This window comes from Lycium ferocissimum, chromosome 6, assembly GCF_029784015.1.
Source record: "Lycium ferocissimum isolate CSIRO_LF1 chromosome 6, AGI_CSIRO_Lferr_CH_V1, whole genome shotgun sequence".
Lineage (NCBI taxonomy): Eukaryota > Viridiplantae > Streptophyta > Magnoliopsida > Solanales > Solanaceae > Lycium > Lycium ferocissimum.
In genome coordinates this window covers 48,940,507-48,956,663 of record NC_081347.1, presented here as the reverse complement: position 1 = coordinate 48,956,663, position 16,157 = coordinate 48,940,507, and the positions used below count along the sequence as shown (strand labels likewise).

The 16,157-nt window shown below is 37.3% G+C and overlaps 1 protein-coding gene across 1 annotated transcript; it reads left to right on the top strand.

The window, feature by feature from the left end:
- Positions 1–14,718: 14,718 nt before the first annotated feature.
- On the top strand, positions 14,719–15,682 carry LOC132061352 (cytosolic sulfotransferase 17-like). Its single transcript, XM_059454187.1, has 3 exons — positions 14,719–15,233; positions 15,464–15,562; positions 15,652–15,682. The coding sequence occupies exons 1-3, from the start codon at positions 14,719–14,721 to the stop codon at positions 15,680–15,682; spliced, it is 645 nt and encodes a 214-aa protein (XP_059310170.1).
- Positions 15,683–16,157: the final 475 nt, after the last annotated feature.

Below are 16,157 nucleotides of genomic sequence, written 5' to 3'. Positions count from 1 at the left end.
CTCAATTAATGCCTTCGTACCGTAACTTCGGCCTTCTTGGGATTCACATGTCCACTGATACAGTCATATTTGGGATATCTTACACCTTCATATATACATATATAATTACTATTAACTAGCCCACAAAATACGTCCGAACGCTGTTCCAGCCTATCCTAATTCTCAGGGCTGTGATGCACTTTTTGTCTCTTCACCGAGCTAGTCTGCCTCGTCTCACGCGACCTCTTAAGGTTTCTAGCCATTCCATACACTCTGGTTTTCCTTAGGTTACTCTAATCTCTCATTCGTCTCTTATACTTAAATTTATGGAATTCCTTCATACTTCCCAGGGGGGTCACCCATCCTCCCACCTTAGCACGCTTAACCTCGAAACTCTGGTGGGATTCGGTACCTTAACACTAATATTTTCGCGTCCGCTTTCCCACATGGCCTTTACTACTCGGTCCCTAAGCCAATCAAAACTTTACAACTTCCAAGATGTTTTCGTAATACGTCCTTTCTTCTACAATGACCGTTTTGCCCTTTTTCTTTTCCCGATGTCCACCTTCCGCCTGCATGTATGGCTACTTCCTGTCTGGCGCCCAGCTCCACGTAGCAGAACAAGTATATCAGTCCAACCTTACCTTTTCTGACTTTCCATATCATCATTCGCCTTTATCCGCCGATACTGGGCGCCTACGGAAATCAACGATTAATATAATGAATCTCGATTAATATAATGAATCTTACTTCCTATAACTTGGCTCTATCGCACGATCTAATGACAGAAAGAAGGTCAACCATTCCTAAATGCCCCGTAGTCTCCTGTTTATAAATGTGGCCGGCTTCACACCCATAAACAGGACTCTACCGGACACGACTTTGCAAACAACCCTTGGACCGACCTGCTCTGATACCACTTTGTCACACCCCGACTCTACTAGGGTGTGATGGGCACCCGACCCCGCATCCGGAGCCGAGCGAACCCGCTGACTCTTACTACGTGAAATTTTTTTTGAACTTCTAAGTCAAGTATACATAGTAAGGTTACTGAAACATTCTTTTGTTACCTTTAAGTCAAATAAAACATGTAATCGTACAAAACTCGTATCCTAGTACAAATTGACTCCCGATACCCACAACTCTGTCTGCAAAGTCTCTAACTTCAAACAAGACATCCGGGCATAGCACGCTGACTCGGCGACACTCCAGAACAAATGAAGTTTGCCAACTTCGCTGGAACATCTTCTATCCCCGGCTTCTATCCGTCCGGGTGTACCGCGCGGCATGAACGCAGCCCCGAAGAAGAGGGTCGCACGAGCAATGTACTGAGTATGTAAGGCATAAATGATAACATAATTAAATAGACAGGACATGGATAGCATATAATAAGAAGACGTGGGAAATAAGAGGAAAAGAATCTGGCTGTGTCTGCTTGCCTCTCGAGGCGGAATTATGCACGCTCACTTTTACCTTAACACTTACATCCATAACTCCACCCGCGTCACATAATATCATTAGCCCGCGTCCGGACAACATTAACCGATATGGGATTTGCTCCGAACCAATGCGGGATTTGCCTAAACCAAAGGCGGGATTTGCCTGAACCAATGTGGAATTTCATCTCATCATTGGGTTTGCCCCACCATTGGGTTGGCCCCACCATCGGCTTCGTGGCGCCTCACCTCGAAGGAACAATAATCATAAGGCGAGACTATCACCGGAAAATTAACATTAAAAGAAAACATAGACATTATAAACGAAAAACACGGAATAGGATCATAAGGCATTGTTTCATATACTTCTTCTCGTATCTAGCATTATCTTTATCATCATAGAACCATAGTCGTCGTTTTCGTCCTTAAGACCTTTAATATTGTAAAGCTTGGTTTTGAAGAAAAATAAGCATTTTAGAAAACACTTGTGAACTTTTAGTAAGGAAAAATCATGCATTGGGGTCAAGGGTTTAGTTAAAACAGCTATTGTTTGGTGGTCGAAATGATAACCAAGAACTTCCATTGATTATAGTACGGAAATAAGCCTAGTGGGACAATAGGAGGGAATTCGGGAATAGTGGGCCCACCTCGGATCAAATGAGGTGGCGTACATAATTTACGTATAATACGTTCCATGACAATACTTAGGAGAGTTTTAGGGTAATCGGGTCCTAATCATGCAAGTTCTAAGTGTTTGGACCTTTCTTTCAACCATTCATGGACATTTACTTCAATTCTACTGAATGAATAGTAACTAATTTCAGTCTCGGATTTCTAGGAAAGGAATTGTCCCCGAGGCCCGTGTTCAAGCCTACTACATCTAAGACATGCCAAAGAAGGAAGGCGAAGTCTTACATACCTCTTTCCGCTCCTTCTGCTACTCCAAATCCAAGTTGCAAATCCGCCAAAATCTACAATTTGGTCATGTTTACCAAATGTTAACTTGAGCATCTAAAAGCAAGTTCTCGAAGTAACACTTGTCTACCAAAATTTCGGCAGCATTTCCCCTGTAAATGCGCCATCCCGAGAATATGGCTCGGCCCAATTCATCCATTAACAACAATCCGAGAATTCAACTCGGCCACAATATCAACAACAAAACCAACAATAGCATGTCCAAACATATTCTAACATTAACAAGTCATCTCCACATATTTCGACAACCTTCCAATTATATACCTTCAAACTAACATCAATGCTCGCATATTCGAGTATTAATCCGAGACCACTTAAACATGATTTAAGAACGTTTCAAGCAATCCTTATAATATTCAAAACAACCCAAACCATAGACTAACTTACCCGAAATCCTTCAATTACATTAGGACATCAATGATACATTTCTTTCTTTCAATTTCATAAACTATATTGACGATTCCATACGTTAGCATTTTCATTTCCATCAACACAAGGAATCACACCACAATCACATAACGTTCCAAATCAGTCCGCAAGCGACTACAACTTCCACTTGGATCATTAAACCTTTATTTTTCAACATAAAATCCACAACAAGCAACAACCAAAATATTAAGTAAATCTAATTCATCCCTTCCATACCAAGGCAGCCCCTCATTCGGCCACCACACACATACACACAACTTCATGAATTTCATCCATTACAACATATTGCAACACGTCCAAACATGCATAAGACACAATCCATACATGCTAAATAAATTAATTCCTTACTTCCATATAGCATCACACACACGGCCACACACAACACATGCATAACTTCATAGGTTTCATTCATTTCCATACTCCACCGCATCCACAAACCATGTATAACATATGAAAAACAAGTTTGAACCTTACCTTTCCTTCACTTCTCCCCCACGGCTAGAGTTGGATTTTGCAAAACAAATGGTTTTCTTCTTCCAACAACTACTCCATATGATAGAGGACCTTCCATTTAGTAGGAAAACAAGAAGAAAATGATTCCCCATGATCAATTTTCCAAGAACCAATTCAGCCATGCACATGGCCGAATTGGTCTCTCTTTTTTTTTTTTTTTTTTTGTTTTTTTTCTTTCTTTCTTTCTCTCCACTCCTCTAATTAAAAGATGACCAACTATATATATATAATTCTCCCATCATCTTTCCATATTTATATCTTGGTCCCTCAAGTATGGGCTCATATTCCTTTTTCTCCTTCCTCTAGAATTTTCTTCTTTTTTCTTGACTTTTCTTCTTTTTCTTGAAAATTAATTAAGAAGACCAATTGTCTTCTCTTACAAGCTTCACCCATGCACATGCACAATTACCCTTATTAATTAAAATGTGGCACACACCATACGTATTACACGGCCACATGGCCTTTTCTTGAATTTTCTTGAACTTTGTGAAATTACCATTTTACCCTTAGTCCTCTCTTGCAATATTTTCCATGAACCCTCTTCCGAATTTCCTTTTTACCCTTAACCTTTCTCATTAATTCCATACTACTAATGTCCATAAATAATACTCATAACCTACTTATGCGTTAAAATAATCTTGGAACATAGCCTCGTCCTTAACTTCTCACTATTATCTCGGACTATCCAAATGTGCGAAAATGCGAGGTGTAACATGTTGAACAGTGTTGCTCTGAAATTTTTGAGCCCATTCATCATTTATAAATATCCTATCCAATCTCATCCACACCCTTTTACTTGGTCTCCAATAATTACACCAAGTGAACTTTGGTCCAGAAAAACCAATGTCACTGAGACCACAAGCATCCATACAGTTAATGAAGTCCATACTCTTGCTCATTCTATGTGGAAGACCACCCAACTTCTTATCGGGGTCCATGATCACATTGAAGTCACCTCCCATGCACCATAGACCATTAACCTGATTGCTAGTATTAAGAATACTTTCCCATAAATCTTCCCTTTCACCAGGAGTACATTTGGCATAAACTGCAGTAATAAAATTTCCATTTTCAGTGACAGTGTTTTTGAGATTAAGAGTAACCTGTTGATCAGTATATGTAACAACTTCAAAGGTAGTCAGCATTTTTCCAGAAGCACCATATCTGGCCATTGTCATTAGCCAAACAATGATTGAAACCAAAGTATCTCATGTATCCATTTATCTTGCTTCTATCAATAAATGGTTCATCTATGGAAACAAAAACCACTCTATTAATGTGAGCAAGAGTTTTGAGTCTGTAGTAAGATTTCTTAGACCTAACCCCCTAATATTCCAAAAGATTGCACTAATCATGGAATGTGGGGGGTGGACCACTTTGTCTTTGATCTATCCCTTTCTTTTTGGGATTTGATATTTGTTTTGCTAATCTTCCTCTTTTTTTTTGTTATTTACTTCTACCTCTAGTGTTAGTGGAAAGGATTTTTCCTTGACTTTGAGTAGTGTCATGTAACTTGTTCTTTCTTTTGGATCTGCCTTCAGTAATGTCTTCTGAGAGAGCTTGCATTCTTCCAAATTTCCTTATCTTCCCTCTACCTCTCACCACCTCGTTGGAAGAGACAGTATTTTTCGTGTTTCTTTGTATCTCAGTGTTGTTCATGTTTTGTGATTCCATAGAATTGCTTTCCACCTCCTGTATATTTTCATTATTCCCTTCACTCATGAGTTCCACATATAACTCTATATGCTTGTCCCTCTTAATATCAGCTGGAAAGCTAGGAGATTGTATTTTCCCTTCCTCAAAATCTTCTTTTTCAGCATTGTTACCAGTGTTCTCCTCATCACTTTGTAAAGTATCACTTACATGAGTTAGATCAATATGATCCTCATGTATCTGATCATCAGGCTGGATTACCTCTGTACCATCTATCTGCTCTTTACCGCAATTTTTTTCCTTATTGTGTTCCTGTTCAGTGTTGTCAATACTCTTCTCCTCTTGCTGATTTCCCTTCCCTTTTTCATCCATATGCTTCTTCACTTGGTTTTCTTTATTTCCAGTTTCCTTTGTCTGATTATTACCTTCCTGTTCCACCACATGTTGTTTGAAAGGAATGGTCTTGTTCTTTCTCTTCCTCTTAGCGATTTCTCCAGGAGCCATAGTCTTGACTATTATCTTGCTCTTCTTTTTGGGATCTTCTTTGGTGCTTTCTTATTGTTCTGACCTTTTCACCTCCTACTGGTGCTTTCCTCATGGTTCACATCTTCAATATGCTTAACATTCCCCCTCTTTATCCATTTGTCCAGCATTGCTTTCTATTTTCCTTTTCTCTTCATTGCTCTGAGCCTTTTTGATCGTATCATTTTTCTTATTCTCAGTTGTATCAGTACCATCATCCTTTCTTTCAATCTCCTTTTATTTTTCCTCAATCTCCAGACCAGAGACACCAGCTTTATCCTTAGCATTCTCACTCTTAGAGTTATCACTTTTATAATTTAGTCTCTCAAGTACTCTACATTCAACCATGTTATGTCCCAATTTCTTGCAATGTTTGCAGTACTTTGGGACCCCTTCATACTCAATTTTTTGATAAAAACCTTTTAACGGGGAGTCATCATACTCCATTCCAATCCAGACTTGGTCAAGTAAAGGTTTCCTCAAGTCCATTTCAACTCTAACTTTGGCCATACTAGGCCTTGATCTGCTAATCGTAGCCGCATCCAAAGTTAGAGGTATTCCAATAGGTTCCACTATTTGTTTCAAATAGTGCCATGTGTGAAGATGAAAAGGCAAACCTGGTAAGAGGACCCAGCCGAGGGCAATCAGAAGGTCTTCCTCCGGTTTGAATTACGCGACCATTTTTGGAGCCACATTTGCATACCGTCTATCTCCATAACTCTTCTGTACCAAATTTTGTTAAAATCTTCTTCGTTCGTGAAGTTAATGAAGACGTTGAAGTTGTCGAAAACCCCAATTTTGGCTTTTCCCTTAACAGTGACCAATTCTTTAAATTGCGATCTAATTGTGTCAATTTGTGGGCGAGCTTTTAAGAATCTGCCAACCAAGGTGTATCTACACTCGTACCGCCATGATTCCATAATATTCCTGACCTTTGAAAATGATAGCAAGCACTCCATTGTGTATAGTTTGTTTAGCAGTCACTTGTTCCCTAGCATGTCTAACAGGTGTTAGAATTGATGATGATGATGGAGCAAAGAATTGTGTTGGCGTAGGAGCTAAATCCTTGAATTCCAGCCGTGGGTAGCATCGTCCCATCTGGTGGTAAAGGTTCCTTCGATGGACGCGCTGGAAGAGAGCCTCCCGGCACCTCCATGAAGGTGGCGCGTGGATTAACTCTCTAGAAGAGAGCCGTTATATGAACGTTATCGAGGAGAGAGAAGAGAGGAACTTTTTTGCTGAACAAAGTAGTTTAATCTAATATTCTTCCAAATTCTAGAGACTTGAATTGGCTTGAATTGTGTTTTTATGGATTGTGTTGGGTTAACTTGGCTTGATTACAAATGACTAAGGCCACCCCTATTTATACTTGTGTAGGGATGGTTCTAGAAATTATTCTAGATACATCTACAAGAAAAATCTAGTAAACTTTATCTTCTACCACTACTCTAGAATATCTAGATTTTCTTTAAGATAATTATCCAAGATCCTACCTAGACTATTCTAGATCCCTTACTAAATATCTAGGATTTTTTGTACCTCCAAAAAATCAACTTTATTTCTTCACACTCCCCCTTAAAGTGATTTTTTGGAAACTACCCCGAGCTTGTTGCAGAAGAACTCAGATGAAGCTTTTGGGTGTGCCTTGGTGAAGATCTCAGACATATTTTCCTGTCTCCTCTTGCTTCTTCAAATAACGAAGGTTTTCTGCCATTAATTCGGCCTGCAAAGAAGCATGAATACGTACCGGTAAATTTTTCATCTTTATAGCGAGCTGGCTTAACAATATTTCTTTTTGGCCTTTGCGAACCACGTGAATCATCTCTATGCAGAGTTTTACGTTCTTGAATTTCCAGACTCCCCTTTTCTCTTAGCTCCTTGACAATTGTGTTATCTGGAGAAGCACATGAGTCAGTAACGATCTGACCATTAATTTCCTTTGAAGCCTTAGCTCCACCGTAGGATCCACTATCATATTCCCTTTCCAACTCCTCTATAAACTATTTTGCAGCTTCAGAGCCTCCAAAAATCATACCAATTGTATCTCCATCTGAAATTGAGTCTTCAAGGTCAGTCTCTCCATTTAGTTGATCTTTTGCTTCTCCATTTGCTTTTTATTGATGACACCAATGCCTTCCTTTTCCACGTGATGGACCGTATTATCTCTTGAATCCATGATCCACTCTCTTTCTAAATTGAAGGAAGCTAAGGCATCTACTACTCGAGCCTCAGCTACGAAGCACCTTCCCCAGTCCTCTTCTTCTTCAACAGCTTTCTCAACTTGAGCCATACTGCTCTCTTTTGTTCGGAAATATCTTTTTATGTGTCCTATTTTACCACACCTGTAACATTTAAGAGTCTTCTTATAGTTATTAGTAGACTCTCCCTCCTTTTCTGGCGGGCTCGAAACAGTTTGAGATTGAGAGTGTGGCGTATCTGTGAATGTTTTTCCTTTGAAGTTCCTATTGTCGGCTACAAGAGCATTTCCTTCCCCTTCTTTAAAACATACACTAGGCATCTGTTTGGCTAGTAGCTCCTGTGATGACAACAAATTCTCAAACTCCTCCAAGGATGGTAGTTGAGCCCATCCTTGAATTGATGTAATAAAATGAATATATTTTTTCTTCAAACCACGAATGATCGTGCTTCAGAGATAGCCTCATCTGGGTTTAATAATGAGATCTCTGAACATAAGTTCTTAATCTTCAAAAAATATTCGGCAATAGAAAGATTACCTTTAATGGTGTTAGCCAATTCATTCTCCAAGATTTGTAGCCGCGCTTCATCCTTCTTATTGAACAAACGATCAAGGGTCCTCCAAATTTCATGAGCTGATTTGCACTTTATAATATGATCAAACAAGTTGTGAGAGATGGACCTCTTCAGGATGAACTCCGCCTTCGCATTAATTTGCTTCCACTCCTTGTATGCGCTGCTATTTTTCGGTCCGTCAATAGGAGGACTTGTGTAACTACCATTAACAACATCCCACAAATCCTCTCCCATAAGGTATGACTCCATACATATCCTCTATATCTCATGAGCTGATTTGCACCTTATAATATAATCAACCCAAGTTAACCAAATTGTAAGTCATTCAAGCCAATTCAAGTAAACACTTCCTTTCCAAAGCTTCCTCTTCTTTAGTTGAATCTTCCAATCTTAGTAACGATCTTAGGCTAGCAGAAGGTTTCTCCGATTTACTTTTCTTCTGCTATATTTTTCTACATGGTATCAGAGCCATAGCCACAGGTTGGCTTCTGGATTTTATTTCAAGATCGAGTTAGTGGTAGATTCAACTGGTTTTTCTAAATGGATTTGAGCGGTCGTGTTAATGGACTGGGGATGGAGTTGTTGAATCAGTCCAATTACAAGGTATGGAAGATATGTATGGAGTCATACTTTGTGGCCGAGGATTTGTAGGATGTTGTTAATGGGAGTAACACAAGTCCTCCTACTGAAGGACCGAAAAATAGCAGCGCATACAAGAAATGGAAGCAGATTAATGCGAAGGCTGAGTTCATCCTAAAGAGGTCCATCTCGCACAACTTGTTTGATCATATTTAAGGTGTAAATCAGCTCATAAGATATGGAGGACCCTCGATCGTTTATTCAACAAGAAGGATGAAGCCCGACTACAAATATTGGAGAATGAATTGGCGAACACCACTCAAGGTAATCTTTCTATTGCCGAGTACTTTTTGAGGATTAAGAACTTATGTTTAGAGATCTCTTTATTGAATCCGGACGAGGCTATCTCCGAAGCACGAATGAGAAGAACTATCATTCGTGGTTTGAAGTCAGAATATATTCCTTTTGTTACATCAATTCAAGGATGGGCTCAACAACCATCCTTAGAGGAGTTTGAGAATCTTTTATCATCACAGGAGCTACTAGCCAAACAGATGGCTGAGCAGTGTTCATCGCAGAAGGGGAAGGAAATGCTCTTCGTAGCTAACAAGAGAAATTTTAAAGGAAGACAAAAGTGAAGTGGCTCAAAAGAGATGACACATTCTCAATTCTATGAGGGGTCAAGCTCTCCAAGACAGAAGGAAGAGTCTTCTAATAATGGTAAGAAGACTATTAAATGTTACTGATGTCGTGAAGTAGGATACATAAAAAGATTTTGCCGAGCCAAGGAAAGCAACATGGTTCAAACCGAGAGAGCTCCTAAGACTGGGGAAGGTGCTTCGTAGCTGAGACTCGAGCAGTAGATGTTTTGGCTTCCCTCAATTTTGAAAGAGGCTGGATCGTGGATTCAGGATGTGGGCACCATCTCATTGAAAATAAATCTAAATTTTTCAACTTCCAAGACAACAATGGTTGTGATGTCATTGTGATAGCAGATAATACGATCCATCACGTGGAGAAGGAAGACACTGGTGTCATCAACAAGAAGCAAGAAAATTCTGAAGACGTTCAGACTGGTGACGTGGTAGCTGCTACCGAGAAAATCAACGAAGTATATCCTGAAACTGGTAATAAAAGTCTGGACGTGAAGGATGTTGAAGTAGAACACGAGCAGCGTTAATCGAAACTATATATAGTAATGGTGACTATTCCGGAGAAAGCATTGAGGGAGTTGTAGGAGAAAACATTGAGGGAGTTGTAGTGGAAGTTGAAGTCTCTGGTCAATCATCTGTCGTATCAGAGTCAATCACTAGCTCAGATCAAATACTGAAAGCAGATGGAGAAGCCGACGGTCAAATAAATGAAGAGGTTGACCTTGAAGGCTCAATTTCATATACAAGCAGTATGATTTTTGAAAGCTCTGAAGCTGCAAAACAGTTTATCGAGGAGTTAGAAAGGGAATCTAGTGGTGGATCCTATGCTGGTGTTGAGGCTTCGAAGGAAATTAATGGTCAGATCGTCACTAACTTAGGTGCTTGTCCAGATAACACAATTGGCAAGGAGCTAAGAGAAAGGAGAGTCTGGAAACTCTAGAACGTGAAACTCAAAGATGGAGATGATTCATGTGGACAAATTAATGACAAAAAATCTTCATCATTTGAAGAAGCAAAAGGAGCCAAGAAAATACTGTTGAGATCTTCACCAAGGCACTCCCAAAAGCTTTGTTTGAGTTCTTCTGCAACAAGCTCAGGGTAGTTTCAAAAAATTCACTTTAAGGGGGAGTGTGAAGAAATAAAGTTGATTTTTTGGAGATACAAAAAATCCTAGATATTTAGTAAGAGATCTAGAATAGTCTAGTGTAGGATCTTTGATAATTATCTTAAAGAAAAGTCTAGATATTCTAGAGTATTGTTAGAAGATAAGACTAACTATATATTTTGTAGATGTATCTAGATAATTCTATTAGAACCATCCCTAGACAAGTATAAATTGAGGTGGCCTTGAACATTTGTAATCAAGCTAATTCAAGAGAGTCTTCTTCACTATGACTATTGTAAAATTTATATCTAAAGATAATTAAATTTTAGCACAGTATATTATTTGAAACAATTATTTAATTTATAAGCAAAATCTCTAAGCATACAAAAAGTGCACGTTCAAATTCTTGATATTTATTTTTGTTTCAATTATATATTTTTTCAAGTTACTGTTATTTTAGTGAGATTTATCTTGATCTCTCCTGTTTATTTGTAGGCTATGAATTGCTAGTAACTCCCAAAAAAGTTGGACTATTTACACAGCAATATAGATAGGCGTCTTCCACCTTTTCACCAATTATCTCCTTTTTTAATAATTTTATTTCCTTTTATTTTTCAAGAGAATATCTAGCAAAAATGTTATTTCCGAAAATGTTGCTTGAATTCTTATAAATATATATATGAGGCCTCTTTACTTTTATTTTGTCCAAGACTCTTAAATATATTAGGTTATAATTTTAATATTTTAAGACTTGGACTCCTATTCAACAATAAATTCATGGAAGGAGTCTGTTGACGAAGGACCTAACACAATATTGCCACGTTGTCCTGGGAGTTGTTTAGTATTTCTAGTTTTAGGATTCTAATTCAGAATTGTAGTCAAATTTTATTCTTTTAATTAATTATTTAGTTGAATATTTTCTAACGTTCTTTTAGGTTATTAGGTTTAAGAATTATGTTAGAAAAGAAATAAGATTAGAGCTTATCAAAGGTATAAAAGTCTTTAATATTTGAAGGATTTTTTGGTCAACCAACATTTATATTCATGCTTTTAAAATAATATAGATATAGCTATAGATATAGATTAGTAATTACAAAAAAATTGATTGGCCCATTAATCGAGTCCCTTGGTCCACATCCTTAGGGAGCCTGTGCCTCGGCTAGGTTAATACAAAGGGATATCTACGTGGTGTAGAAAATATTAGGAGTTATTTATATTTAGTAGCTACATTTTATTTTAATTACATCTCATAGCTAAATCTTGCATTTCAATTACATAAGGTAACTAATTCAAAACTCATCTCCTCTTATTCCATTGTATCAATCTTTTCCCTCAACCCATCTCTCTTCTCCCTCAACTCTCTCTCCTTTTTCACTCTCTCTTCTCCGTCGGAGCCGCCGCCAGTCATCTTCTCCGACGAAGCTAGCGTCCTCCGCCGTTGAATTTCTATCTGTTGCCTTCGGTTTTTTCAATTTCGTTCTACCTCAGTTAAATCTCGATTCTTCGGTGCCGAAAAGTTTCAGATCTATCCTCTCAGGCAAGATACCGGAGCTAAATCTCGATTCTATACCTGAAACTTTTAGATCTATCCTCTTCGGTGAATTGGCGGAGCTAGATCACGATTCTCTAGTGCTAAAAAGCTTCAGATCTATCTTTTCCGGCGAGATACCGGAAAGCTTATACTGACTTTATCTCTAATCTCCGGCGGTGTATTTAAGAACTGAGTGTATTTTATTTCTTGTATCTCAAATCTGAGTGATTTTTTTCTTGTATCTCAGATATAAGTGTATTTCAGTGTATTCGTTATTTTTTAATGTAAAATAGAGTGTTTCTTTATGTATTTTTTGCTTGTATTTCGAAGGAGATTTTTTTTGTATACGAATGAATACAGTGAATTTTGAATACAACTAAATATTCCCCTTTTTTTTTTTTTTTTTTTTTTTTTTGCATTTATGTTGTTTGAATACAATCGAATTTAAATACGATAAGTTGAATACAGGGTAAAAGTTGTTACGAATGAATACAACCAAATTGAATACATCCGAATTGAATATAGCGAAATACAGCCGAGTTGGAATACAACCGAATTTGAATACACGTTACTGTAGCTACGAAATGTAATTAGCAAAAGTGTAGCTATGCCTAAAAAAAAACTCCCAAAGTGTAGTCATTTGTGTAAGTTCCTCTAATACAAAATTGAAGAAATTGCAGGGTTTGCGCTCCAAATTGGTTGGTCTTTCATCTTTGTGCTTCGAATGTACTGGTCTTTAATTTTTTCCCTTAACAATCGTACTTATGCCTAGCAGAACATAACTTCTTTAAGAAAACGACACGTAATTTGTGGGATATTATGATGCAAATATATAAACTTAATTATGCCCTGCAAAAAAGTTGTCTTTGTTATGAGCGGCAAAAATTAAAGACTACCACAAAAGAGGCCATTTACAAAATTAGGTAAGACCGATCCAGGCCAGTCCACATAAAGGTGGCTCGGCCTGACTCGATTCATTAGTCCAAGCCCTTGAGAAGTCTTGCCCAGCCCGATCCGTTAGTTATGCTTATGAAAAGATCACGAAACTAAAACTATGACACCACTAGATTATTTAACTAGGTTCTTTTTTCTTTTAGATTGAGGCCTTGATTTAGGAACTTTGATCACTTTCACCGTCAAAACTTCCAATCTTAAAAACAATTAATTTAATTTAGCTCGAGAAGTGAGCTCTGTGAATATATTATTTGTTTTACCTTTTCTTTATGGGTTCATATCTTGGATCCAGCGAACTTCGCTTCTTAAACTATGGATGATTTTGAGTATTGGAGTTTGCTAGCTTTAAGTTGCATTCTCTCAGGCTTCAGCAACCGATCATAAATTTCATCACACGAAATAACATATTTATATTATTTCTTGTCGTACATGTATAGTTGTAGCAGAAAATACCGTGTAAATGTCCTAGCTTTCGAGTGAGAGAAATGTTAGGTACGTAACGCTTCCGTTGTTGGTGAGCAATGAAAATAGTTGTATAAACATTTGTGGTAAGAGTTTTAAAAGCATAGGTTGGTGGTGAACATGTTAAAATCATACTGTAAAAACGTAAGTAGTTTGGTGTGACTACTAAAGACTTCTTGTTGCTTGTGATGAAATAAAAACAATAAGTGAACAAATCAAATCCTTGGAAGTTAAGGGGGCTAGATGTAGGCTTGTCGAATATAATCAAGATAAAAATATCGTGTCTCATATTATATTTTGCACTTCACTAATTATTGTGCTCTATACTCGTTTATTTAAAAAAAACACGAATACTTTCTTCATAGATACTGGAAAACTTAATTAGTTGATTAAATCGACTAAATTCAGTAATCGACGAAATATGAAAAGAGACATAATTCACCCCTCTTGTGTTTACAACATTTAGGGGTTGTTTGGTAGCTGGTTAGAGTTATGCAGCTATTAGTAATATAGAGATTAGTTATGAGGGAATCTATATATTATTTTATGCTAATATTAGTTATTCAGGGTTTAGTTATTCATGTATTAGTTCATGTATAAGTTGTTCCACCTTCAATCCTTCATAAAATAATACATAGATTCTCTCATAACTTATACTCCATGTATTAGTTATGCAGGTTTCTAAATTGCAAACCAAACACTGTATTAATTTTATACATGAATAACTTACCTCCTAACCAGCTACCAAACGTGGTATTACTTATGCATGATTTAATATCTGCATAATTCACCTCCAAACTAGCTACCAAACGACCCCTTATATATTGCTGACCCAATACGGAACCACAAGGTGCAATGACCAAAACAAATGTCCCATGTGGGAGATTTTCGAAGCTAGCGAGAACGGACTTTTATACAAGTTTAGTACAAACTATTGAATGACATCAAATATTTAAGCTACAATCTTAACTTTTTTACCACTATTTATGTATGTATAAGCTTTGAACTAGTGAGTGCAAATCTTTTTCAGCTTCTCTTATTAATTCATTACATATATTACTCCTCTTAACTTCATGGTAAATAGCTTGGAACTTGTCCACGAGTTACATTTGTCCTTACCAAAGGAAAAATGGTGGAGAAAACAATGTCTGTCAAATGAATGGTTTCTGGTTCCTTCCTAAATTTGTGCCAAACACTGTTCGAGTTCTTAATGAGTTCAATCCACTTCCTAATGATGTAATTTTAGCCTCCTTTCCGAAAACTGGTACAACATGGCTTAAATCTCTCCTTTTTTCCATCATAAATCGGTCTTCCAAAGAGTTATTAGTGAAGCACAATCCCCATGAGCTTGTTCCAACGCTTGAGGTCCAAGTCTTTGGAAAAACTGAATCATCTCCAATTATAACTGACGATTTAGATTCAAGAAGGCTCTATTCGACTCATAGTCCTTACCAGCTTCTAGGCAAAACTCTCGATTCATCTCACTGTCTAGTTGTTTACATTACGAGAAATCCTAAGGATACGTTGGTATCAATGTGGCATTTCACAAATAAATGGAAGGATGCAGAAGATGCACCATGGCCTCTCGACGAGGCCATAGAGAAATTTTGTTCTAGGATATTTCCTGGTGTACCTTATTATGACCATGTTATGGGATTTAAAAAAGGCAAGTTTGGAAAAACCCGAAAATATATTCTTTATAACTTATGAGGAGCTAATGATAGACGCAAAAGCTCATGTCAAGAGATTGGCTTTGAGTTTCTGGATGCCCTTTCGACAAAGACGAGGAAGTAGAGGAGATAGTGAAAAGTTGCAGTTTTGGAAATTCTAAGCAGTCATGAAGTGAACAAATCTGGGGATTTTCCATCTTGGTTTCAGTTCCTTATAATTCTTTCTTCAGACAAGGTGTCGTTGGGGATCATAAAAACTATCTGGAAGCTAAGACGATTGAGCGTATTGATGCATTGACAAGAGACATGTTTCATGGAGCTGGTTTCAGGTATGGCATTTAGCACTTTGCTCTATTTTAAATCTTTAAGTTTTGTTATTATTTCTTTTCTTTTGTACTTTCTGTTTATCTTTCTATAGTTTTTTTAGTTTCATGGAGCTGATATTGTAGTAGTTCCTGTAGCCATTTAACCTATTCCGCCAACCCAATTTTGTTTTCTCTTTTAAGAAGAAAATGTGTGTATTCTTAAAGTTGCTTTTTTTTTTTTTTTTTTTTTTAATCCATTCATCCAGGTTATGCTCACCTGAGGTGAGAGGGGGTTTGACGCTATCCCCTACCTCGTATATAATTAAAACTAATTACATTTGAGAGGGGGGTTGTGGACATAAAGCTAACCTCTAAAAAGAAAGAGAATTTACTCGCTCTTTTTTGAGGATATAAAAATCGAGGAACGTCTTAAAATGAGATAGATGAAAGTAACTAAAAAGAATTAAAATTTGAAACTCTTATATAAGAAGTTTTAGAATCAAGCATATATATATAGCAAAGAAAAAGGTGAAAGAAAAATTGAAGTTACTACTTTTTACATACCAACTACATAGGAATGTATGCTCCTTCACAGATATCTGATGTTTCCTTTTTTGTT

Bases quoted from the DNA above. Each gene is read 5' to 3' on its own strand.
- LOC132061352 (XM_059454187.1), top strand. From the start codon at position 14,719: ATGAATGGTTTCTGGTTCCTTCCTAAATTTGTGCCAAACACTGTTCGA. The intron at 15,234-15,463 runs GTTTGGAAAAAC...TTCTTTCTTCAG, and splicing joins ATGGGATTTAAAAAAGGCAA to ACAAGGTGTCGTTGGGGATC. The intron at 15,563-15,651 runs GTATGGCATTTA...ATCTTTCTATAG, and splicing joins TTTCATGGAGCTGGTTTCAG to TTTTTTTAGTTTCATGGAGC.